This window comes from Manis pentadactyla, chromosome 2 (assembly GCF_030020395.1).
Source record: "Manis pentadactyla isolate mManPen7 chromosome 2, mManPen7.hap1, whole genome shotgun sequence".
NCBI lineage: Eukaryota > Metazoa > Chordata > Mammalia > Pholidota > Manidae > Manis > Manis pentadactyla.
The window spans coordinates 84,060,417-84,086,541 of record NC_080020.1 but is presented as its reverse complement, the minus strand read 5'-3'; the positions used below and the strand labels follow the sequence as shown (position 1 = coordinate 84,086,541).

The 26,125-nt window shown below is 37.2% G+C and overlaps 1 protein-coding gene across 1 annotated transcript in view; it reads right to left on the bottom strand.

Annotated features, from left to right (window-relative positions):
• The window catches only part of ANKRD31 (ankyrin repeat domain 31), a 166,429-nt gene that overhangs the window by 80,904 nt on the left and 59,400 nt on the right, over nucleotides 1-26,125 (bottom strand). The window contains exons 9-11 of the mRNA XM_036886106.2: nucleotides 25,546-25,658; nucleotides 16,448-16,603; nucleotides 699-841 (exon numbers count right to left, since the gene is read on the bottom strand). Coding sequence (XP_036742001.2) covers nucleotides 699-841; nucleotides 16,448-16,603; nucleotides 25,546-25,658 — 412 coding nt within the window. The remainder of the gene's footprint in view (nucleotides 1-698; nucleotides 842-16,447; nucleotides 16,604-25,545; nucleotides 25,659-26,125) is intronic.

The following is a 26,125-nucleotide window of genomic DNA, read 5'->3' as shown; positions in this document are numbered from 1 at the left end:
AAACCCAAAGGGAGAAAAGACTCCTGTTCAGGATAGGTCAGCCCTGGCAAGTTGGAGAGCAGATGGGCCAGACAGGACTCACATCATCACTTATCCAAGACTGCATTCTTCTTCTCATTAAATTGAGTCCCAAGTAGATTTCCCTCCCCACAGACCTCCATACAATCTACAAAGATAATCACCTTCTAGCAGGTAATACATTACAAAAAGCAAAACTGCCTAAACTCTCCTGAAGTACTGTTCTGCGTTAGAAAGGATATGCCCTATCTGTGCTGTTGTGTACTGGCTGATCATTAAACCTGGAAGCTTCTCATGTTTTATGGTGACTCTGAAAGTGATACTAGAGTTCACAGAGCTGTACAGCTCCTAAGAGGACCGAACATCATTCCATAAGACTCTATGTGAAGGAAATAATCTCCTAAAACCTATAAAGCACAAAGAGAGTCCTAAAGAAATTCAAGTTTAAAAAATACTGTGTTTAACCAAAACATATTCTTTAGTTATTAAAAGTAACATGTAAAATGGCATCTACCATATTAGGAACAACAAATCTTATAGTAAAATTTTATTATAAAATCTGGTTACTGATTAGTAGAATTAACTGAAATGCAATTCCTGTATGATTTTCTATTGCTTGGCCCCAGAGATTTTTAATACTTGAAAATTTGTTTGCTCTGCAAACAAAAGCATCATAGTACCTTATAATGTCTATTCATCACAGCATCATGTAGGGGAGTGATCTGGTACCTTCCTTTGAAATTTACATCTGCTCCACCTTTTAGTAGTTCACTTGCTATCTGATAAAATCCTCCTACACTGGCTTCATGAAGTGCTGTCCAACCTATTGTACAAAAAGAAAATGGTATTTGTTTACATTTGGCATCTTAATGTTTTTTGTGCTTGCCCTTAAAATAAAACTTTAACTTTATGGTATTTCTTTAAAAATAAATTTTGATTATATGAGACAAGATAATCACACCATGAAAACAGAAAAGAAGGAAAACATTTGAAACTTTTCCTTTCCTCCTCAAATAAAAAGGCTGTAAGGCGGGGGTCATTATTACCTTGTAGAGAATGCTAGTTGCAGGCTACTTTTCTGCAGAGAAGAGGGAGAAAAAACTTTATTTATAGCCTAAGGTACTTCCATTAAAGTGATGCAGGACAACACAGAAGCCAGCCCAAAAGTATTTCTTTTCTCCTTATTTAGAAGAAGCTATTTATAGTAGTTCAGCTAAAAAACCACAGACTACTCCAAGAAAACTAATCATCCAGATAAATATCCTTCCTTTTTTTAGCCAGAGACAATGATATAAGTTATGGATATGTATTAAATTCCAATAAATCATGACTGATGTAAAAAACCTACAGGTTGAATGCTGAAAATGTATTTCACTATTTCCAGAACCTTTTCCATAAACTAGGATATCTCTGTCTTGGCACTAACATTTTGAGCTAATTTTTTGTTGTTCTGAACATTCTACTAGATGCCAGTAGCACCCCCCTACCCTATCCCAGTTGTAACAACTAAAAATGTTTCCAGAAACTTCCAAATATCCACTGGGAGGCAAAAATCACCCCTGTTAAGAACCATTGTCATAAAATATTACAGAAGGAGTTTTTCCAATAGTATAAATTAGAAAGCCTTGCATAAGAAATGAATAGCACCAAAAATGGTGAATATATACTTAATGGGGGAGGGTTTCCTATAAACATCCTTAAAACATATACAGCTGCTTGAAGCAAAAATTAAACCAGTATGTTTGGGGGCTTACAATGTATATAGATATATGACAGCTATAGCATAAAGGATAAGAGAGATGTATTCAGTGTTCTTATATCTTTTATGAAATATTACAAGGCTAACTCTATTAAATATTAACATCATTACCATAATAAGTAACCACTACAAAATAATACAATGACAAAAAAAGAAACAAAAAAAACCCCACAGATGAAACACACAAGAAACAATTAGTAGGGGAGGAAAAAGGATGGCAGAGTAGGAAGGCAAGGTGGAAACCTCCTCCTATACACACACAAAGGAAGCAACTACATTAACTACAACTAATCCTGCAAGTGACCTGAAGACTGCAGAACAGACCACCTACACCTGGCAGAGAACAGAAGACCACACAGAGAAGGGTAAAGTGACAGGGCCATGATTCATGAAGACCCAAGCCCATCCCCCATCCCAGTCCAAAAGTGGAAGGAGGAGAGGAATGGAGTGGGGAGGAGATAAGCACTCAAAAACTCTGCACACCTGGCCCTGGAGATCTGCTCTGGGAACACGAGTCCACATTGCATTGGGCTTTGGTGATTAATGGGGCTGGACACCAGGGAGAGTTGTAGCACTCTGAGAGGCCAAGACTCCTGTCAGTTGTGGAGAACAGGCATACTTCTGTGTTCCCAATGAAACCCAAAGCAGAGGCAGCAGTTTGAAAGATTTACGAGCAGCCAGCAGTAGGAAGGGTGCCAGAGGGGCAAGGGTTGGATGGGAGTTCTCTCCATAGGAGAAAAGGCAGGTGGACAATTCCCTGGCACCTCCTCAGCCTAACTGGTCCAACATTCACAGGAGCACCAAACATGCCATTCCCCTCTGACAGCTCAGACCTGAGGCCCTTCCCAGCTCACCTGCCCCACCGGCTTGGCTTGGCCCAGCAGCTGTCAGAGTTTGCTGCCTGGCAGGTGGAGGGAGAGGGAAACTTTGCTGCCTTGCAGGCAGAGGGAGGTTTTGCGACTCTTGCTGCCCTCTCTCAGCCTAACTGGGAGGTACCAATGGGAGCCACCTCTGAGCACTCCTTCCACCTCAATGTAGGCCCAACACCATGACAAGCTCCCTTATGCACCCCACCCACACACCTCCATCAGTCCAGCAGTGTCACCATCACTGCAGTGCAGGCAGAGGGTCGCTCCACTCACAACAATCCCAGCACAAGCACTGCTTCTCGGCTCACAAAGGGCTGGCTGAGGCAAGCTGCCAACCTCTACTGACAGAGATCAGCCAGAGCTGGCAAACAGGCAGAAAGACAGGCGCTCCCTAGCCTACCAACAAGAACTGGAGCTCCAACTGGAGAACCAAACACTGGGGAATAAGTAGAGTCTTGAGCTTCTGGGCACCACAGGATGCTTTTTTCATAAAACCACTACTCTCTAGACCAGGAGGCATAGCAGATCTATCTAATACAAAGGAAGAAACACAGAAGCCCTGATAAAATGAGGAGGCAGATGAATATGTTCCAAAGAAAACTACAGGACAAGACACTACAAACAGGGCCAAATGAAACAGAGATCACCAATCTATTTGATAAAAGATTTCAAAGGAACAGTCATAAATGTGCTCATTGATCTGTGGAAAAGTATTGATCTCAGGGAGGACTTCAACAAAGAGACAGAATAACTGAAAAACAACCACTCAGAGCTGAAGAATACAGCATCTGAAATGAAAAATACAATGAAAGGAATGAATAACAGATGGCTGCAAGGAGAGAAAACATACATTGTCTATAAGTAACACATTTTAAATATAAAGCCATAGATAGGCTAAAAATAAAAGGATGGAAAAAGATTTAGCAAATAGATAAGAAATATAAGGCTAGGATGTCTATTAATATTAATACTATATTTAGACTTCAAGACAAAGTATATTGCCATAGACAAAGAGAGATATATTTCATAATAATTAAAAGGTCAATTTATCATAAGACATGACAATTACAACTGTGGAGGTACCTAATAACAGAACATCAAAATACAAGAAGCAAAAACTGACAGAATTAAAGGGAGAAATGGATAACTCCACAATCATAGCTGTAAATATTTCAACTCCCCTCTCAAGAAAATGACAGATCAACTAGACAAAAAAATGAGTAAAGATAGATGATCTGAACATTATCAACCACTTTCATCTAATTGGCATTTATATAACATAACATAAAACTGAAGGAAAAAACATTCAAGTGCAAAAGAGATATCCACCATGAAAGAGCAAATAATAGGTATTAAGCCAATTCTCAATAAATGTAAAAGGATCAAATTCATTAGAAAGTGTATCTTTTAACCAAAATGGAATTAAATTAGAATCAATAACAGAAAGACATCTGGACAAATCTCAAATATTAAAAAAATTAAACAACTTCTGTTATAATCCTGGGGTCAAGGAATAAATCATACAAGAAATTAAAAGTATTTCACACTGAATGATAATGAAAAAAACAACATATTAGAATCTGTAGGATGAAGCAGCAGCAGTAGTTAAAGGAAAATTTAAAGTTTTAAATGCTTATGATAGAGAAGGTACACAAATCTGTGACTTCAGTTTCAACCTCTAGAAGCTAGAGAAAGAACAAAGAATAGCAGAAATAAGTAGAAGTGAGAAAAAGAATAGATATTAATAGAATTTCAAGCAGATACTAGAGACAAATTGAAAAGCCAGAAGTTAGTTCTTTGGGGGGAAAAAATCAATAAAATTGTTAATCTAGCTTAAACTAGGGAAGGAAGGAGAAAGTTAGAAGAAAAGGGAAGAAAGGGAAGAAGGAAATGAGCAATATTAGTAATGAATGATAAAATATTCCTAAAGATCTGCAGATATAAAAAGGATAAGAGAGGAGTATTATATTTTATACCAATAAATTCTGACTTAGATGAAAAGGACAAATCTCTTGAAAGATCCAACTTATAAAAACTAACACAAGATGAAACAAAATCTGAATAGCCCACCTCTACTAAAGAATAAAAATCTTCCCACACAGAAAACTACAGGCCCAGACAGTTTCACTCTTAAGTTCTGTCAAATATTTAAGGAAGAAAAATCCCCATCTTACAGAAACTCTTTCAGACAACAGAAGAGGAGAAAATACTTAACTTATTTGATGTGGTCTGCATAGTTCTGATTCCAAAACCAAAGACTTTACAAGAAAATCATAGACCAATGTTACTTATGAACATAGATACAAAAAAAATCCTTAAGATATTATTAGCAAAACCTGATACCAAAACCAGACAAAAACAATACAATAAAAAGAAAATTACAGGCCAATATTATTCATGATCACAGATGCAAAAATCGTTTAAAAACAATGGCAAATAGAGCCTAGCAATATACAAAAAGAGAAAGCATGACCAAGCATCCATTCTGATAAAAAAAAAAACTTCAGCAAACTAGGAATAAATTCTTCAAAATGATAAAGAGCAGCTACAAAAACCTACAGCTAAGATCATACCTACTATTGAAATATTGAGGAGGCAAAACTAATCTACGGTGAAAAATATCAGAAAACTAGTGGCTTCCATAGAGTGGAGATGGGGAGTGACTATAAGAGGCATGAAGGAAAGTTTCTGGGATGATGGCAGTATTGTTATGTGTAGAGATTTGAGTTACACAGATGAATGTATTTGTCAAAATTCATTAAATGGCATATTTAAGATCTGGCATTTCACTGTGTGAAAATTTTACCTCAAAAAAAAAAAGAAGTAATTATTGAACTCTAGTTAATGATATTAATCCTGTGGTGGTTAGCAGAAAAATGTACTAATGTCTACAACTTTCCTTGAAATGTATCAACATAAAGATGGATGAGTGGATATACAGATTTATAGATGAAAAGATATGAAAGAGTAAGAAATACATACTGGTCTCTCCCTCCTAGTTCCAGGCAGAGTTCCTAAAACGAACCTTTGTTGACAGGGATGCTAGGAGAATCTTTTAGTCTAATAATTAGTCTTTGACCCCAGTTCCTGATACAGAACCCCCAAGACCTTTCTAACTTCCTGAGAGTCACATCTGACACACAGCTGTGAAATTCCCTTGGAATTTCCTGGGTGACAAAAGTGTCTTTTGTTCTAGTGAGGCAACTTCTGGTGGGCTCCTAGATGGGGGCTGGTCACTGGATTAAGCCATGATTAAAGAGTTTGAACTTTCAGCTCCACATGTGCCCCCCTACCCCAATTTCTAGAGAGGAGGCAGAGGCAATAATCCATTATGCCTTCATGATGAAGCCTTCATAAAAATCCCAAAAGAATGGGGTTTGCAGAGCTGTTCCAGATTGTGAACATGCCTACATGCCGGAAGGGTAACACACTGTAACTGTACAGAGACAGAAACTCATGTGCTTGGGACCCTTTCAGACCTTGCTCTATGATTCTTCTTCATCTGGCCATTCATCTGTATATCCATAATGTTTACTATATAATAAACTCATAAACATAAGAAAGTGTTTCCCTGAGTTCCATGAGCTATTCTAGGAAATAATCAAATCTAAAAGTAGGTTGAGGGAAACTCCAATTTGTAGTCAAGCTGAACAGAAGTTGTGGGTAAGCTAGGAACCTACTACTTTCAATTGGTACCTGAAGTTGGGGTCAGGTTAGGTGGGACTGGGCCCTTAACCAGTGAGGTCTGTGTTAATATGGGTTAGTGTCAGAATTTAACTGAACTGCAGGACACCCAGCCGTTGTCAGAGAATTGCTTGATGTGTCGAAAACCCACATGTCTGATGTCAGAATTGTTGTGTGAGTAGAGGAGACACACACACGAACATTTCTCCTTCACAACAGTATGTGATTAAAACAATTATATAGAATCCAGTATTAGGTAAATGGATTCCTCCCCCAAAGTACTATTTCTGATAAAAAAGTATTAACTCACAGTTAGTTCGGTTGTGGGACCTGTAGATCAGTGAAAATTTGCTTATGAATGTATGTGCACTGGTTAACTTGATTATCTGCGACAGATTCAGGTTTGGAGGGATGAAAACTGAAGTATCATAAATCTAAAAGTTATTAGCTTTGGAATACAGATGATGATTTAACTCCCAGGAAACTTCCTTTTCTTACTTAAGTTTTGCCTGAACTGCAGTAAAACTTAGTTTCCTAAAAGGGACAAAAATGGCTGCTATAGGGATGAGAAATTACTGTAATTTAGGATTCGTTTGTTTTCCCTAAGTTCAAAATGACCAAAAGATAAGGTAAATGTAAAGTGGAAGGCCAGTTTCATATTTTAAATTTACTACAGAAAATTCTCAAAGACAAGGTGCAAGTGTAAAAATGAGTGCTGCTTTAACTGAGACCTAAGCAAGGATGACACAGTGGTGAAGAGTTATCAGTCTCAGGGTTGAAATGCCCAGCATCAAGAAAGCCAGAAGGACCTTTATTCTGCAGAGAGCCAATACAGATGGTGGAAATGACTACATAATGCAGACAGAAATCAAATGTAACAAATAACTTCCCTTTTCCTAAAGGTTACTCCTGTGTTATAAAATTACTCCTACAAAATAAAGATGGGGTACATTTTACAACAGATCTTTTATTATCTCCTAGGTCTGCAGGTTGGGAGTACTGCCTTAAGCAGTATTTTTTTTTCTTTTAAAAATTTAACCATCTTAGAGGAAATCTCTTTATACTCGTGAACACAGAGAATAGCCTGATGTTTGCTCTAGAAGAGAGGGGTGGGGGGAATGGGTGAAACAGGTGAAAGGGAAAAAGAATTAGTGAGAATGTACCTGGGTGATGGTTACATGAGTATATACACATATGAAAATTCATCAAGTTGTACAGTAAGATTTGTGCAACTTATTGTATGTACCTTAATAAAAAGGTAAAGGTTTAAGATTATAAACTTCCAATAAAGAGAATATAATTTAACACATTTTTAATAAAGACTCAAGATCATAATATTAGCTATATGCTCTAATGCAGCAACTTTAATAGCCACAGGGGTATAAAGTGCACTCCCTTCTACATATAGTCCTTAAAATTTTTGCCTCTCATTTTTTTCTTACTACAGTATCATTGATATATACTCTTATGAAGGTTTCATATGATAAACATCGTAGTTATTACATTCACCCATATTATCCAGTCCACCCCATACCCCAATGAAGTCACTGTGCCCCAGTGTAGTAAGATGCCACCGAGTCACTACTTGTCTTTCTGTGCTACACTGTCTTCCCTGTGAGCCCCCCCACACCATGTTTACTAACCATAATACTTCCCCTCTGTCCCCTTACTCATCGCTCCCCACACACCCTTCCCACCCCTCTCCTTTGGTAGCCACTAGTCCTTTCCTGGAGTCTATGAGTCTGCTGCTGTTTTGTTCCTTCAGTTTTGCTTTGTTGTTATACTCCACAAATAAGGGAAATCATTAGGTCTTGTCTTTCCCTGTCTGCCTTATTTCACTGAGCATAATACCGTATAGCTACATCCACGCTGTTACAAATGGCAGGATTTGTTTTCTTCTTAAGGCTGAATAATATTCCATTGTGTATATGAACCACATATTCTTTATCCATTCATCTACTGATGGAAATTTAGGTTACTTCCATATCTTGGCTATTATAAATAGTGCTGCAATAAACATAGGGGTGCATATGTCTTTTTGAATCTGGGATTTTGTTTTCTTTGGGTAAATTCCTAGGAGTGGAATTCCTGGGTCAAATGTTATTTCTATTTTTAGTTTTTTGAGGAACCTCCATATTGCTTTTCACAATGGTTGAACTAATTTACATTCCCACTAACAGTGTAGCAGGGATCCCCTTTCTCCACATCCTCACCAGCATTTGTTGTTCCTTGTCTTTCGGATATTGGCCATCCTAACTGGTGTTAGGTGATATCTCATTTTGGTTTTAATTTGCATTTCCCTGATAATTAGCGATAGGAGCATCTTATCATGTGCCTGTTGGCCATCTGAATTTCTTCTTTGAAGAAGTGTCCTCCACCCATTCTTTAATCAGGTTACTTGATTTTTCGGTGTTGAAGCATGTGAGTTGTTTATATATTTTGGATGTTAACCCCTTGTTGGATATATCATTTACAAATATGTTCTCCCATATTGTAGGATGCCTTGTGTTCTGCTGATGGTGTCCTTTACTGTAAAGAAGCTTTTTTGCTTGATGTAGTCACATTTGTTCATTTTTGCTTTTGTTTCCCTTGCCCGAGGAGATGTATTGAGGAAAAAGCAGCTCATGTTTATATTTAAGAGACTTTTGCCTATGTTTTCTTCTAAGAGTTTTATGGTTTCATGACTTACATTCAGGTCTTTGATCCTTTTCAAGTTCACTTTTGTGTATGGAGATAGACAATAACCCAGTTTCATTCTCTTTCATGTAGCTGTCCAGTTTTGCAAACAACAGTTGTTGAAGAGGCTGTCATTTCCCCATTGTATGTCCATGGCTCCTTTATTGTGTATTAATTGACCATATATGCTTGAGTTTATATCTAGGCTGTCTATTCTGTTCCATTGACTATGATTCTCTTCTTGTGCCAGTACCAAATTGTCTTCATTACTGTGGCTTTGTAGTAGAGCTTTAAGTCGGGGAGCATAATACCCCCTGCTTTATTCTTCCTTCTCAGGATTGGTTTGGTTATTCAGGGTCTTTTGTGGTTCCATATGAATTTCAGAACTATATGTTCTAGTTTGTTGGTATTTTGATAGGGATTGCATTGAATCTGTAGATTGCTTTAGTCAGGATGGCCATTTTGACAATATTAATTCTTCCTATCCATGACGATGGGATGCATTTCCATTTACTAGCATCTTCTTTAATTTCTCTCATGAGTTTCTTGTAGTTTTCATGATACAGGTCTTTCACTTCCTTGGATAGGTTTATTCCTAGGTATTTTATTCTTTTTGATGCAAGTGTGAATGGAATTTTTTCTTGATTTCTCTTTCTGCTAGTTCATTGTTACTATATAGGAATGCAACAGATTTCTGTGTATTAATTTTGTATCCTGCAACATTGCTGAATTCAGTTTTTAGTTCTAGTAATTTTGGGGTGGAATCTTTAGGATTTTCTATGTACAGTGTCATGTCATCTGCAAACAGTGACAGTTTTTCTTCCTTACCAATCTGGATGTCTTTTATTTATTTGTGTTGTCTGACTGCCATGGCTAGGACCTCCAGAATCATGTTGAATAAAAGTGGGAGAGTGGGCATCCTTGTCCTGTTGCTGATCTTAAAGGAAAAGCTTTCAGCACCTCGCTGTTCAGTACCATGTTGGCTGTGGGTTTGTTGAATATGGCCTTTATGATGTTGAGGTACCCACCCTCTATATCCATTTTATTGAGAGATTTTATCATGAATCGACGTTGAATTTTGTCAAATGCTTTTTCAGGATCTGTGGAGATGATCATGTGTTTTTGTCCTTCTTTTTGTTGATGTGGTGGATGTTGATGGATTTTCAAATACTGTACCATCCTACTTGATCATGATGGATAATCTTTTTGATGTATCTTTGAATTCAATTTGCTAATATTTTGTTGAGTATTTTTGTAACTATGTTCATCAGGAATATTGGTCTGCAATTTTCTTTTTTTGTGGTGTCTTTGCCTGGTTTCAGTATTAGAGTGATACTGGCCTCATAGAATGAGTTTGGAAGTATTCCCTTCTCTTCTAGTTTTTGGAAAACTTTAAGGAGGAAAGGTATTAGGTTTTCACTAAATGTTTGATAAAATTCAGTGGTGAAGCCATCTGGTCCAGGCATTTGGTTCTTAGATAGTTTTTTGATTACCAATTCAGTTTTGATGCTGGTAATTGGTCTGTTCAGATTTTCTGTTTCTTCCTGGGTCAGCCTTGGAAGGTTCTTTTTTTCTAGAAAGTTTTCCATTTCTTCTAGGTTATCCAGTTTGTTAGCATGTAATTTTTCATAGTATTCTCTAATAGTTCTTTGTATTTCTGTAGTGTCCATAGTGATTTTTCCTTTCTCATTTCTGATTCTGTTTATGTGTGTGGACTCTATTTTTTTCTTAGTAAGAAGGGGCTTATCTATTTTGTTTATTTTCTTGAATAACCAGCTCCTGCTCTCACTGATTCTTTCTATTGTTTTATTCTTCTCGATTTTATTTATTTCTGCACTAATCTTTATCATGTCCCCGCTTCTACTGACTTTGGGCCTCATTTGTTCTTCTTTTTCTAGTTTCATTAACTGTGAGTTTAGACTGTTCATATGGGATTGTTCTTCTTTCCTAAGGTAAGTATTGCAATATACTTCCCTTTTAGCATGGCCTTTGCTATGTCCCACTGATTCTGTGGTGTTGAGTTATTTTCATTTGTCTCCATATATTGCTTGTTCTGTTTTTATTTGGTCATTGATCCATTGATTACTCAGGAGCATGTTGTAAAGCCTTCATGGGTTTGTGGGCTTTTTTGTTTTCTTTGCATAATTTATTTCTCATTTCATACCTTTGTGATCTGAGAAGCTGGTTGGTATAATTTCAATCCTTCTGAATTTACTAAGGGTCTTTTTGTTGCCTAGTATATTATCTATTTTTGAAAGTGTTCCATGTGCACCTTGAGAAAAATGTGTATCCTTCTGCTTTTGGGTGGAGTGTTCTCTAGATGTCTGTTAGTCCATCTGTTCTAATGTGTTGTTCAGTGCCTCTGTCTCCTTACTTGTTTTCTATCTGGTTGATCTGTTGTTTGGAGTGAGTGGTATGCTGAAGTCTCCTAAAATGAATGCATTGATATTTCCCCCTTTAACTGTTAGTATTTCAGATTTGTAGGATCTCCTGTGCTGGGTGCATAGATATTTATAATGGTTATATCCTCTTGTTGGACTGACCCCTTTATCATTATGTAATGTGCTTCTTTGTCTCATGACTTTGTTTGTTTTGAAGTCTATTTTGTCTGATACAAGTACTGAAACTTTTTTCTATTAGTCGCATGAAATATCTTTTTCCATCCCTTCACTTTTAGTCTGGGTATGTCTTTGGGTTTGAAGTGAGTCTCTGATAGGCAGAATACAGACACGTCTTGTTTTTTATCCATTCATTGACTCTGTGTCTTTTGATTGGTGCATTCAGACCATTTACATTTAGGGTGATTAGCAGTAAGCATGTATTTATTGCCATTGCAGGCCTTAGATTTGTGGTTACCAAAGGTTCAAGGGTAACTTCCTTACTAACAGTCTAATTTAACTCAGTATATTTTTACAAACACAATCTAAGGGTTTTTTTTTCTTTCTCTTCTTCTTCCCTTCTTTATATATTAGGTATCATATTCTGCACTCTTTGTCTTTTCCTTGACTGACTTTGGGGATGGTTGACTTAATTTTGCATCTTCTTAGTAATTAATTGATCTACTTTCTTTACTGTGGTTTTATTTCTTCTGGTGATAACTATTTAGCCTTAGGAACACTTCCATCTATAGGAGTCCCTCCAAAATACACTGTAGAGATGGTTTGTGGGAGGTAAATTCTCTCAGCTTTCACTTCTCAAAATTATTTAATCCCTCCTTCAAATTTAAAAGATAATCTTGCTGGATAAAGTATTCTTGGTTTGAGACCCTTCTGCTTCATTACATTAAATACATCATGCCACTCCTTTCTGGCCTGTAAGGTATCTGCTGAGAAGTCTGATGATAGCCTGATGGGCTTTCCTTTGTATGTGATCTTATTTCTCTCTCTGGCTCCTTTTAATAGTCTGTCCTTATCCTTGATCTTTGCCATTTTAATTACTATATGTCTTGGTGTTGTCTTCCTTGGGTCCCTTATACTGGGAGATCTGTGCACCTCCACGGCATGAGAGAGAGATTGGGGAAGTTTTCAGCAGTTACCTTTTCAAAGACATTTTTTAATCCCTTGTTCTCTCTCTTCTTCTTCTGATACCCCTGTAATGCGAATATTGTTCCATTTGGATTGGTAAAACAGTTCTTTCAATATTCTTTCATTCCTAGAGATCCTTTTGTTTCTCTCTGCCTCAGCTTCTTTGTATTCTTATTATTTAATTTCTATTTCATTTACTGTCTTCTCTACTTCATCTAGTCTGCTTTTTTAAATCCCTCCACTGTATGTTTCATTTCAGATACTGTATTCTTTAATGTTTGTATCTCATTCTTGAATTCATCCTTTAGCTCTTGAATATTTTTCTGTAACTCCATGAGCACGTTTATGATTTTTATTTTGAAATCTTTTTCAGGAAGATTGAGGAGTACAGTTTCACTTGGCCCTCTTTCTGTTGTTTGTGGGATTTTGGTTTGAACCAGGTTCCTTTAACATTTCATATTTGTAGATGGCACCCTCTAGTGCCTAGAAGCTCTACTCTCTTCAGCTGCTCAGTCCCTGGAGTGATGGCAAGTGTTGCAAGGGAGAGGCATTGGTGCCTGTTGGGAGCAAAGCGTTCCTTCCTGGCTGCAGTGCCTGTCTCCACTGCCAAGGCTAGTGGGCTGAGCACACACAGCAAAGCCTCTATGCTTTGCACTTGTAGCTGCCATAGGTGGGGCTGCCCTCTGGTTGGCCTGTCGCATGGTGGTGGCCACCAAACAGAAGGTGCAACAGGCTGCATATTACCGTGGGGAGCCTTGGAGCAGTGAAGCCAGTCAGGGGGATGGAGCACCTGAAGCTCCTGAAAGTTCTCAACCTGCTGGGCAGAGTGTGCCCAATTTTGTCCACCTGTCATTTCTCCTGAGAAGTAAGTTCTGTGCAATCCTTGCCCCTTTAGCAGCCTTCTGTTAGGAAGTCTCTTAGACTGCCTGCCTTTCTTTTTTTCCAGTGAAGCCAGATGTGGATCCCTGTTTTCCACAAGTGGCTGGAATCTCAGTCTCTCCAAGTAATCCTCCTGTCTTAGCTTTCAGATCCCACTAATCTCCAGAGCACCATGTAATGTAGGTTTGTTCTCCCAGAGCACATCTCCAGGGCTGGGTGTTCAGAAGACCTGGGCCTCCACCCCTTCCCTGCTCTGTTTCTCTTCCTCCCTCTGGTGAGCTGGGTTGGGGGAAGGACTTGGGTCCTGCTGGATCATGGCTTTGGAATGTTACCCTTTTCCTTGAAGTCTGCTGGTTTCCCCAGTTGTAGACAGTCTGCCACAGCCTTCTTTCCTGTTGCTCTTTCAAGATTTGATGTATTTGCTATATTTTCATATTACATGTGGTTTTGGGAGGAAGTTTCTGTCTCACCTCTCACGCCACCATCTTTAATCCCTCTCCTTGCCTCTCATTTTAATGTTTTTGTCTGTCTTTTGCTTGCTGTTGGCTTAAACTCCTTGCTATTATCAATACCCTGGCCTGTGCCAACCTTTCTTTTTAGTTCCAAGTTTTCATAGGCTTAGGAGTCAGTACTTTGTGTAAAATAATGCTCAAGGCATTAGTCTGAGAGGGTTTTATCAAAGAAGCTTTACAAGACCTATTTTGGGTATTCAGAGTTCTTTTCAGTCTACTTCCTGGTTGTCACCTTAGTTTTTGATAGGTTAAGAATTACTGCAATTGGTTTTTTTAAATCAAAGACAAAGATACCATAAATCTAAGTGAGGACTTAGAAAATTCAAATGTTACCTATGAAAAGACCCTTGGTCTGTTATTATAATGCTTTATTTCTCAAAAGATACAGCCTTTTTTGGATTGTCTCACAAAATAAAATATATTTAAGTCAGCATGTTCTAGTAGATATTTATCTTTTTGTTTTCACAGCATCTGGCACACAGGCAACTTGCTCTAAAAACTCACTACTGACTGTAACACGACTGAACTGATATGTTACATGAGGTCATACTCCTCTTGCCAGTAGTTCTTTACCAGTATTAAGAATAAAAATCACCTGGTGGAACTTACTAAAATGCAAATATCCAGGTTTTAAAGACAGATTTCTACTGTGAGAAAGTGTGTGTGTGTTGGTGGGCGGAGGCAGGGGGAAGTAAAGAATGCGTTGCATTTTAAAAAAATACTGCATGGGATGCTGATGAAAATGGTTTTAAGACAACTGTTTACAAACACAATGGGATGTGGTAGCCAGAAGTAAAGATCAAAGGTAAGGTGCAAAGACGAAAGAAAAGCAGAGAATAAGAGTTCAAAAAGCCAGGAAAATATGGCAAGAATAAAGAATCCATGAAGGTCACAGAAGCACCTGGGACACTGAGGCGAAGGTGTACATTAACTGGCTGAAGACAAGCAGGAAACAGCCACCAAGGACGTTAACAATGGCACAGAAAAGAGCTAATGAAAAGAAACATGCTAAGAGATTCTTGGGAAATCCATAACATCAAGTTAGCTGCATATTAGAGCTACTCCTGAACTTAAGGGGCAGATAAAGACTAGCAGAAAGACCCATCTCTCTCTCAAAATCAAGTAAGCCAGTGCATTAGCTAGTAAATAAGGATCCAAGGTTGGGGTTATAAGACCATGTTGACCTGAGTATGGAAGTTAGAACAAGAGTCTGTTAAAACCCTGACTATATCATAAACCCAGACCTTGCAAAAGTAAGTACTAGTGATGAGGAAATACCCAAAAAGTTCTCAAATCCCTCCCCCTCTTGGAAGGTGTGGTGGGAAGCCAAGGAAGCCAAGGAAACAGGGTGTCTGTTAAACAGACTTCAGGAATGTAGAGGAATCACAGGTACTTGGGTGCTTGGGATTGAAACAATGTAACAATGTATTCCCCCCCACCAGGACTCAGTGGTATGGAACAGCCTTGTTGATCATAGTCATCAAAGCCCATTAGTTGATAATACAGTATCTGGGTTACCTTTACAGAAATAGATTAAAATATAACTGGCTTCCTGAATACACCTATAGTGACTTAATAGCTCCCACTGCAACGGTTTCGGGGTACTAACTTCCCCCTAGTTTTGTAGTAAATGTGTAAAAGGCATGACCTTGCTGTACTTGGGGCTCAGACCTTTGGAGATTACTCCCCTCTGAACCTGCCAGCATGAAATAAACCTCCACCCTCCAAGACCTCTGAGTGCTGCTTGGTTCTTCCGACAGCAATCCAATCCAGGTTTTCCATAACAGTAGGAGTACACTTATAATCACCTGATTCTCTATGGATTATATTGTTGATCTCTGTGCACCATAAGACTTTTTGCACTGTTTCATAAATTGAGAAAATCTGGAAACAATAGAAGTATGTACACACAAAAGCACTACCCATACTGGCCTTGTACTGCTCAGTGCCTGAAGTATAAAGTGCCTTTAAGGAATAATTCCTCTCCAGGACATGTCAGGTTCTCCCCACAGGGAAGACTACCAGAGATCCAGCCTTACAGGAAAACTGGTCTTTCTGAGCTCCCTGCCCCACACTCTCTACCCCATACACTCTTCTCTCCATTTTCCCAGCCATTGCCTCTACTGTACATCTATCATCAATTTCCCCACAGCCCAGTATACCATCAGTTTCTTTCAGCTTTTGACCTCATTTGTCTTCCATTCAAAGCTGAGTCTCATAGTCAATGCCAATGTAAATCCAGCAAGCCAGTGCCAGGAACCCCAAATCACTGCACATGGCCCAACTAGTAAGCCCCAGGCAGACATAATCTTTGAAGGTGAAATATAATGCTCTTTCCCTGCCCCTCCCCTCCCAATTTACTATCTCTCTGGGGGATGATGGTGAAGAGTTACCTAATCAGGAAAATCATTTGGAAGCTTTCTGTTTGAGACTTGCCTTAGGCCCACTTTGCCATACTTCTATAGGAGTGACAGCTGAAACTACAAACCACTCACAAGGTAACTGTGGGTGATAACCCCAACTTACCAGCATAACTTGGTTGGTTAACATTTCCACCTTTTTTAATATAATGGCGAACAAGAGCAATATCATTGTGCAGAGTAGCCTTATACAGTGAATTCTCTCCAAAAATGTTTCTACGGTTAATGTTAGCAAGAGATATTTTATTCATCTTCATTTTTTCTGAAATGAGGGAATGAACAAAATAAAACAATCATCCTTATTTGAAAACGTGGAAGAATACGGGTTAACAGTGAATCCAGTCAACATTCCAGAATAGAGATATATTATATTATGAAACAGTATTTCATCCATTAACTCAATTACAATGGTATCTACATACAAAAAGATGAAAGAGACAAATGTCATTAGTTTGAAAATATTTGTAGTAAATTATAAATCATATAAGCAGTTTACATCAAATCCCATGAAAGTACATATGAGAAAATGAAAAGATTATTTTCTTACAAGTTCTGTTGCAAGCATTATTTATATCTAGAATTAGATGTTATGAAACCTAACAAAACATTGTAATATAAAAATGTCTTATAAAACCATGAGAGAATCTCAGAGGTATTTAAGAATTTTCTAGGTATAAAAATTAACCCAGCAAGACCAAAAAGGGGAATGCTAAAATTTCCTTCTTTGCTAAAAATAACTATCACAAAACTAATTAAGGAACTATGACCTTCATCTGTAAATCAGTTTTGATTTCCTATGCCTGGAAATAGACAATTAAAATATTTTTCCGGGTTATGCATACTAAGTATCATTTCTCTACTGCGTCACTAAAATACTGAAACTCATTATGAGTCGAGAAGTATTTTCTCATCTTCAATTTTTTTGGAAGAGTTTGTGGAAAACTGGTATTATTTCTTTCTTAAATGTTTGGTAGAATTCACCATGGAAGGTGTTATGGACTGAACTGTGTTTCGCCCAAATTCTTATGTTGAAATCCTAATATAATAGGATTAGTGTCTTTATAAAAGAAGGAAGAGACACCAGAACTCTCCACACACGCAAGAAATATACTGTGAGAAAGCAGCTGTCTGAAAGCCACAAACAAAGGTCTCACCAGAAATCAAATTTTCTAGCATCTTGATCTTGGACTTCTTGCCTCCAGACCATAAGAAAATTAATTTATGTCATTTAAACCATCCAGTTTGTGGTATTCCTAGCAGACTAATCCAGAAGACATCCAGGCCTAGAGATTTTCTTGTTTATTGATTTGTTTGGCTTTAGGAGGGGAAGTTTTAAACTACAAATGCAATTTATTTAATAGATACATTATTATTCAGGTTGCCCATTTCTAGTAATTTGTACCTTTGAAGGACTTTGTCCATTTCATCTAAGTTGCTGAATATTTGGCAAAAAGATGTTCATAATATTCCCTTATTATCTTTCTTATATCGTAAACTATATAATGATGTTAACTATCTTGTTTGTGATATTGGTAATTTATGTCTTCTTTTTCCTCATTTCATTCAGAGTTTTATGAATTTTATCGATCTCAAAGAACCAGCTGTTGGTTTCACTGACTTTCTCTGTTCTTTTTGTTTACTATTTCATTTATTTCTGCTTTACCACTACTTTATTCTTTACTATTTCCTGTCTGTGGTTTACTCTGAATTTCATTCACTCTTCTTTTTCTAGAGTGATGTCATTGATTTGATAGTGTTCTTCATTTCTAATATAGGCATTTAGTACTCTAATTCCCATCCCTCTTTTTGTGACATCTCATAATATTGCTATGTTGTATTTTCATTTTACTTCAGTTATAAATACTTTCTAATTTCCCTTTCAATTATTTCTTGTGATCAACTGGTTATTTAACAGTGTGCTATTTAGTTTCCAAATATCTCAGGATTTTACAAAGGTCCTTCTGTTATTAATTTCTGATTTAACTCCATTGGTATCACAGAACATACACTTTATGACCTTCATTCTTTTAAATTTATTGAGACTTGATTATCTGTGTGAACCCTAAATGGAATCACAAGAATCTTATACAAGGGAAGCGTAAGGATCAAAAGAGAAGAAGGCAATGTGACAACAGAAGCAGAGACTGGGCTGATGTGCCCAGGAGCAGAGGAATACCCATTGCCTCTAGAAGCTGGAAAAGATAAGGAATATTTTCTCCCAGTGCCTACAGAATGATGTAGTCTTGCTGACACCTTGATTTTAACCCCTTAATATTCATTTGGACTTCTGACCTCAGGACTGTAAAAGAATAAATTTGTGTTAAGTCACTAAACTTGTAGTAAATTGTTGCTAAAATAGGAAACTAATACAACTGATATCAGCAAAGTATGTTTCTCCCTGTTCTTTTAGTTTTAACCCTTTTTATGTCTTTATATTTCAAGTGTGTTTCTTAAGTCTGCATATAGTTGGGTCTTGCTTTTTTCATCCACTCTGACACACTCTCCTTTTTAATTGAGAGTATCTTAACTATTTACATTTAATGTGATTGTTGATACGGCTGGGTTTGAATGTATCATCTTGCTATTTGTTTCAGTCTTTCCTATATGCTTTTTTTCCCTCTTCTATTTTCTTTTGGATTAACACTGAATATTTTTTGTTACTCCATTTTAATCTTCTCTGTTGGTTTATTTGCTATAACTTGTAGGGTTTTGGAGTGGACTCCTTAGGGTTTTTTATGTACAGTATCATGTCATCTGCAAATAGTAACAGTTTGACTTCTTCTTTACCAATCTGGATGCCTTTTATTTCTTTGTTTTGTATGATTGCTGTGGCCAGGACCTCCAGTACTATGTTGAATAAAAGTGGGGAGAGTGGGCATCCCTGTCTTGTTCCCGATCTTAGGTGAAAAGCTTTCAGCTTCTCGCTGTTAAGTATGATGTTGGCTGTGGGACTGTCATATATGGCCTTTTATTATGTTGAGGTACTTGCTTCTATACCCATTTTGTTGAGAGTTTTTATCATGAATGGATGTTGAATTTTGTCAAATGCTTTTTCAGCATCTATGGAGATGATCATGTGGTTTTTGTGAGGATGATGTTGATGGATTTTCGAATGTTGTATTATCCTTGCATCCCTGAGATGAATCCCATTTGATCATGGTGTATGATCCTCTTGATGTATTTTTTAATTCAGTTTGCTAATATATTGAGTATTTTTGCATCTATGTTCTTCAGGGATATTGGTCTGTAATTTTCTTTTTTGGTGGGGCCTTTGCTGGTTTTGGTATTAGAGTGATGCTGGCTTCATAGAATGAGTTTGGAAGTATTCCCTCCTCTTCTATTCTTTGGAAAACTTTAAGGAGAATGGGTATTATGACTTCTCTATATGTCTGATAAAATTCAGTGGTGAATCCATCTGGACCAGGGGTTTTGTTCTTGGGTACCTTTTTGATTACTGATTCAATTTCATTGCTGGTAATTGGTGTGTTTCTTCCTTGGTCAGTCTTGGAAAGTTGTGTTTCTCTAGAAAGCTGTCCATTTCTTCTAGGTTATCCAGCTTGTTAGCATATAGATTTTCATAGTATTCTCTAATAATTTTTTGTATTCCTGTGCTGTCCATCATGATTTTTCCTTTATCATTTCTGATTCTGTTTATGTGTGTAGATTCTATTTTTCTCTTAGTAAGTCTGGAGAGGGGTTTACCTATTTTGTTTATTTTCTCAAAGAATCAGCTCTTGGTTTTATTGATTTTTTTTCTATTATTTTATTCTCCTCAATTTTACTTATTTCTTCTCTGATCTTTATTATGTCCCTCCTTCTGCTGACTTTGAACCTCATTTGTTCTTCTGTTTCCAGTTTCAATAATTTTGACTTTAGATTATTCATTTGGGATTGTTCTTCCTTCTTTATACAGGCCTGGATTGCTATATACTTTCCTTTTAGAACTGCCTTCACTGCATCCCACAGAAGTTGGGGCATTGTGCTGTTGTCATCATTGGTTTCCATATATTGCTTGATCTCTGTTTTAATTTGGTCATTGATCCATTGATTATTTAGGAGCATGCTGTTAAGCCTCCATGTGTTTTTGAGCCTTTTTGTTTCCTTTGTACAAATTATTTCTAGTTTTATACCTTTGTGATCTAAGAAGTTGATTGGTAGAATTTCAATCTTTTTGAATTTACTGAGGCTCTTTGTATGGCCTAGTATGTGGTCTACTCTGGAAAATGTTCCATGTGCACTTGAGAAGAATGTGTATCCTGCTGCTTTTGGGTGCAGAGTTCAGTAGATGTCTTTTAGGTCCATATGTTCTAGTGTTTTGTTGAATGCCTCTGTGTCCTTACTTATTTAATGTCTGGTTGATCTGTCCTTTGGAGTGAGTGGTGTGTGGAAGTCTCCTAAAATGAATGCATTGCATTCTCTTTCCTTCTTTAATTCTGTTAGCATTTGTTTCACATATGTCAGTGCTCCTGTGCATATATATGTATAATAGTTATATCCTCTTGTTGGACTGACCCCTTTATCATTATGTAATGTCCTTCTTAATCTCATTACTTTCTTTGTTTTGAAGTTTATTTTGTCTGATACAAGTACTGCAACACCTGCTTTTCTCTCCCTATTATTTGCATGAAGTATCTTTTTCCATCCCTTCACTATTAGTCTGTGTATGTCTTTGGGTTTGAGGTGAGTCTCTTGTAAGCAGCATATAGATGGGTCTTGTTTTTTAATTCATTTGATTACTCTGTGTCTTTTGATTGGTGCATTCAGACCACTTATACTAAGGTAATTATCAATAGCTATGTACTTATTTCCATTGCAGGCTTTGGATTTGTTACCAAAGTCTCAAGGGGAGCTTCTTTACTATCTGACCATCTAACTTTAACTCACTTATTATAAACACAGTCTGATGATTCTTTATTTCACTCCCTTCTTATTCTTCCTCCTCCACTCTTTATATGTTAGGTGTTTTATTGTGTACTCTTTCACATTTCCTTTGACTGTTTTTGTGGATAGTTGATTTTATTTTTTGCCTTTAGTTAGTATTTGGTTGGTGTGCTTTCTTTGCTGTGATTTTATTTTCTCTGGTGACATCTATTTAGCCTTAAGAGTACTTCCATCTAGAGCAGCCCCTTTAAAATACCCTGTCAATTTGGTTTGTGGGAGGCAAATTCCCTCAGCTTTTGTTTATCTGGAAATTTTTTAATCCCTCCTTCATGATAATCATGCTGGATACAGTATTCTTGGTTCAAGGCCCTTCTGTTTCATTGCATTAAATATATCATGCCATTCTCTTCTGGCCTGTAAGGTTTCTGTTGAGAAGTCTGATGATAGCCTGATGGGTTTCCCTTTGTAGGTCATCTTTTCCCTCTCTCTGGCTGCCTTTAATACCCTTGTCTTTGATCTTTGCCATTTTAATTATTATATGCCTTGGTGTTGTCTTCCTTGGGTCCCTTGTGTTGGGAAATTTGTGGGCTTCCATGGTCTGAGAGACTATTTCCTTCCCCAGCTTGGGGAAGTTTTCAGTAATTATTTCTTCAAAGACACTTTCTATCCCTTTTTCTCTCTCTTCTTCTTCTGATACCCTATAATGCAAATATTGTTCCATTTGGATTGTTCACACTGTTCTCTTAATATTCTTTCATTCCTAGAGATCCTTTTATCTCTCTCTGCCTCAGCTTCTCTGTATTCCTGTTCTCTGATTTCTATTCCATTAACAGTCTCTTGCACCTCATCCAGTCTGTTCTTAAGTCCTTCTATTGATTGTTTCATTTCTGTTAGCTCCCTCCAGACTTCATCCCATAGCTCTTGCATATTTCTCTGAAGGTCCATCAGCACGGTTATAAGTTTTATTCTGAATTCTTTTTCAGGAAGATTGGTTATATCTATCTCACCCAGCCCTCTCTCTGGAGTTGAGTGATTTTTTGACTGGACCAGATTCTTCTGACTTTTCATGGTGATAGAAGTGATAGCTGGCAGGTGGCTCATCTGTCAGCTGTGAGAACAAAGTCCCTTCCTGCTTGCTGGTTGCTTTGCCCTTCTCCACTGCCTGTGCTGGTTACCTGCACACAGGGAGCAGTCTCTGGGTTAATTCCCTGAGCTGCCATGGGCAGGGTGGCCCTTGATAACCTAGGGCACTGCATGGGTTCGCCGATGCACTGGGTGTGTTCTCCTGTGAGAATGGCACCCCTTTATGTCTTCCAGACCTTGCCCCAGCTTCCTCTGCCTGTGCTGGGCTGCTGTGCACTGGGGGCAGGTTCTGGGTCTGGCCCGGTTAGCTGTGCGCTGGGAGAAGACTCTGTGTGGTTGCTGTGGGTGGGGCTGCTCCCCGGCTGGTCTGAAGCTGTGGTGGGTCAGCTGGTTTGCTTGCAGCACTGGTGGGGAGGAATGAATGGCACACTGCTTATCGCACTGAGGGGCTTCGGAGCTGGGTTGCCACCAAAGATGTTAGGGCACCTGAAGTTCTTTAAGATTCCCAGCCTGCTGAGCTGTGTGTGCTGGAACAATTTTGTCCACCTGTTAACCCCCTGTCCCTTTAAGACTTTTAAAGCACCAGCTTTTCTTTTGTTTCAGGGGAGCCGGCTGTGGGGACCCACTTGTGGTCTCCATCTCAGATTTTACTTTTCTGTTTCTCTAATATCCTGTACACCATGCAATGTGTGTCTGTGCTCCCAGTGCAGATTACTAGGGCTGGTTAATTAGCAGTCCTGTGCTTCCACTTCCTCCCCACTCTGATTCTTTTCCTCCCGCTGGTGAGCTGGGGTGGGGAGAGTGCTCGGGTTCCACTGGGTCATGGCTTTTTATCTTACCCTTTTCGCAGGATGCTGAGGTCTCGCAGATGTAGTTGTAGCCTGAATGCTGTACTGTATATTCTGGTCTCTCTTTTAGGAATAGTTGTATTTGTTGTATTTTCAAAAATATATATGGTTTTGGGAGGAGATTTCCACCACCCTACTCATGCTGCCATCTTGAGTGCCTCTGACCTCTTTTTTTTCTTATCAGCACATATATTCTGATTTCTTAAATGACTATTATTTTATTGGTTATACTGTAATTTATTATTTAATTGGTTATACTGTAATTTATCACCTAGTTTAGATTGTTTCTAGTCATTTTATTACAATAAACATTGTAGTAAAGAACATCCTTATAATATCTTTACAGATTTAAGCAAGTATAGCTATAGAATTGAAGTAGAATTGCTGATTCAAAAGAATTGTGACTTAAATTCTGATGAATGTAAATAAAACGCCCTGTGAAAAGGCTGAAGAAACTTAACACTATTACCAACAACATATGAGAATGCTTACTTTTTCCACATTCTCACCACTGGGAGTTCTCAATTGTTTAACATGTTTTGCATTCTCTTTAGTATTATACTTCTTAATTTCCATTTCTTTAATCATGAGTGAGATGTTAATCTTTTTCACTATTTGTATTTTTTTTTCTGTGAACTTCTTGTTCATGTCCCTTACCCATTTTTCTTTACCCTTACTGTTTTGCAAGAGTTCTTGGCATGCTAATGTAATTAACCCCTTATTATGTGTTATTTATATTTCTTCTGTGTCTGATATTTGGTGTTCTTTAGAGCTTTTTTCCATACTTTTTTATGTATATAGTCAATTTTATCATTATTTTCTCTCCTGGCTTCTGGGTTTGAATCACACTTTAAAAAGGATTTTTCTACTCAAAGATTATAAAAAGATTCACTTATATTTTCTTCTAGAACTTTTTCTTTTTTCATTTAAATCTTTGGCCAAACTGGAATTAAATTAGTATATGAAATGCTACAGGGGTACTAAATGTTGTTTACATTTTTCACTATTTATTGTCTAGTCCTTCCTTCTGCCACCAATTTGAGATGCCATCTTTATCACATACCTGCCCCCATAGTCCTATTGTATCTGGCTTTTATATCTAACTTGTTTTATTGATTTATTTGTCTGTTCTTGTGCCAGGACCAAATTATTTTAATTTCTATGGCTTTCTAATTACTTTCATATTACATTGAGCAGGTTCCTGTCCTCTCCACTCTCTCTTTGCCTTTATTTTTCAGAGTTTTCTAGACTAGTCTTTCATATTTACTTTTTCCAGCTGAAATTTATATCATTTTATAACATTCTTGTAGCTAACCTCTAACACTATAAAGCAAAACAAAACAATTAACAAACAAAAGTTTGTCTTTGATTAAGCTCCCAGGCATTTATAGAGTAATTTAGGAAGAAGTACATTTCTTACAACACTGAATACGGTCAAGCATAAGGTTCCTCTTTCCATTTATTCAATCTTTTTTTTACATCAGCAGTACTTTTAAACTCTCTTCTTATAGGTATGGCACATTTTTCATTAGGAATATTCTCTCTTTCTCTCTTTTGTAACTATTATAAATAGGACCTCCTCTTATATTTTCTAATGGGTAATGCTTATATATGAAAGGTATTTGTAAAAGAAAGATCTTCTTTTGGTTTACTGAATTTTTAAAACTTTTTATTTGGAAACAATTTCAGATTTACAAAAAGTTATAAAAATAGAACAAAGGATTCACCCACTGTTAACATATTACCACCACTTTAAATTATTCTTTATCCTTTTTTACATATGCACATAGGCACAAAGATACATATATACATAAAGAATTACTTATATATACCATACCCCTTTACTCATACTTAAGTGTGTATTTTCTAGAAACAAGGACATCTCTTACATAACCACATTATTTTTAAACTCAGGAAATTTAACATTGATACAATATTATTATTTAATCTAAAGTCCATATTTCAACTTTGCCAATATTCTCCCATTATTTTTTAACCAGTCTTTCTAGATTCTTACTGTTTCTGATAGTTTTTAGTTCATTCTTTGGGGTTTTATAGGAACATAGAAATATCATCTAAGAATAAGAGAAGCCTTATGCTAGGTTAGCCATGCCACAAATAGGTCCAACATTAAGTTTGAAATGTGTTCTATAACTATTCTCTCCAAAGTACTCATATTGAAAAAAATACCAGCCTATGAGCCAGATGTTTAGGATCAAGTCCTACTTATGCTACTAAAGAGATGTGTGATGCTGAGAAAAATCCTTAACCTCTCTGAACTTCCTCATCAGTAAAATGAGAAAATTGGAATAGATAATCTCTAAACCCTTTTTAATACCAGAATTCCACGTTTCTGTAACTTATTTACTTAAGGAAATAAAATATGCCTCACCATTTTTTCCTGCAAGTTTTTTGTTTTTCCTGATCTGTTCTCTGTTCTTCAGTGTGGATGAATGCATATTCTTCATCCCTTTACCTTCAATCATTAAAGCAGGATCCTTTATTCTTGAAAAATAAATGTGTTTTTAAAATTACTGTCATGTTCTCTATAACCATTCACAGAGACTCATACAAACTTTCACTACATTTTTAAAACTCAAAGGTATTTAACTGAGCTGCTGGTAAGCAGCATGGCATTTTAAATATGGAGATGGCTGCTGAGTAAACTGCAGATGTTCTGTGACAGGTATGCCAGTCATATGGTTTCTAGCCTTTTCTTTGTGCCACCTGTGGGTTTCTCTCCTTTTGGACAGTCACCTACAACTGTGAGTATTCTGAGTCTTTTGTCCATCATTCTCTGAGTTGGTATGTCACTATTCCCACTATTCACTTTCTGTGGAAAAAGAGGCAAGCTCTTTGCAAAAAAAACCCCAACTTGCCATGTAGTATGGCAATGATCAAAAGCAGTAAAATACTGGTATAAAAACAGACACACAGACCAATGGTAAAGAAGAGAGCCCAGAAATGAACTT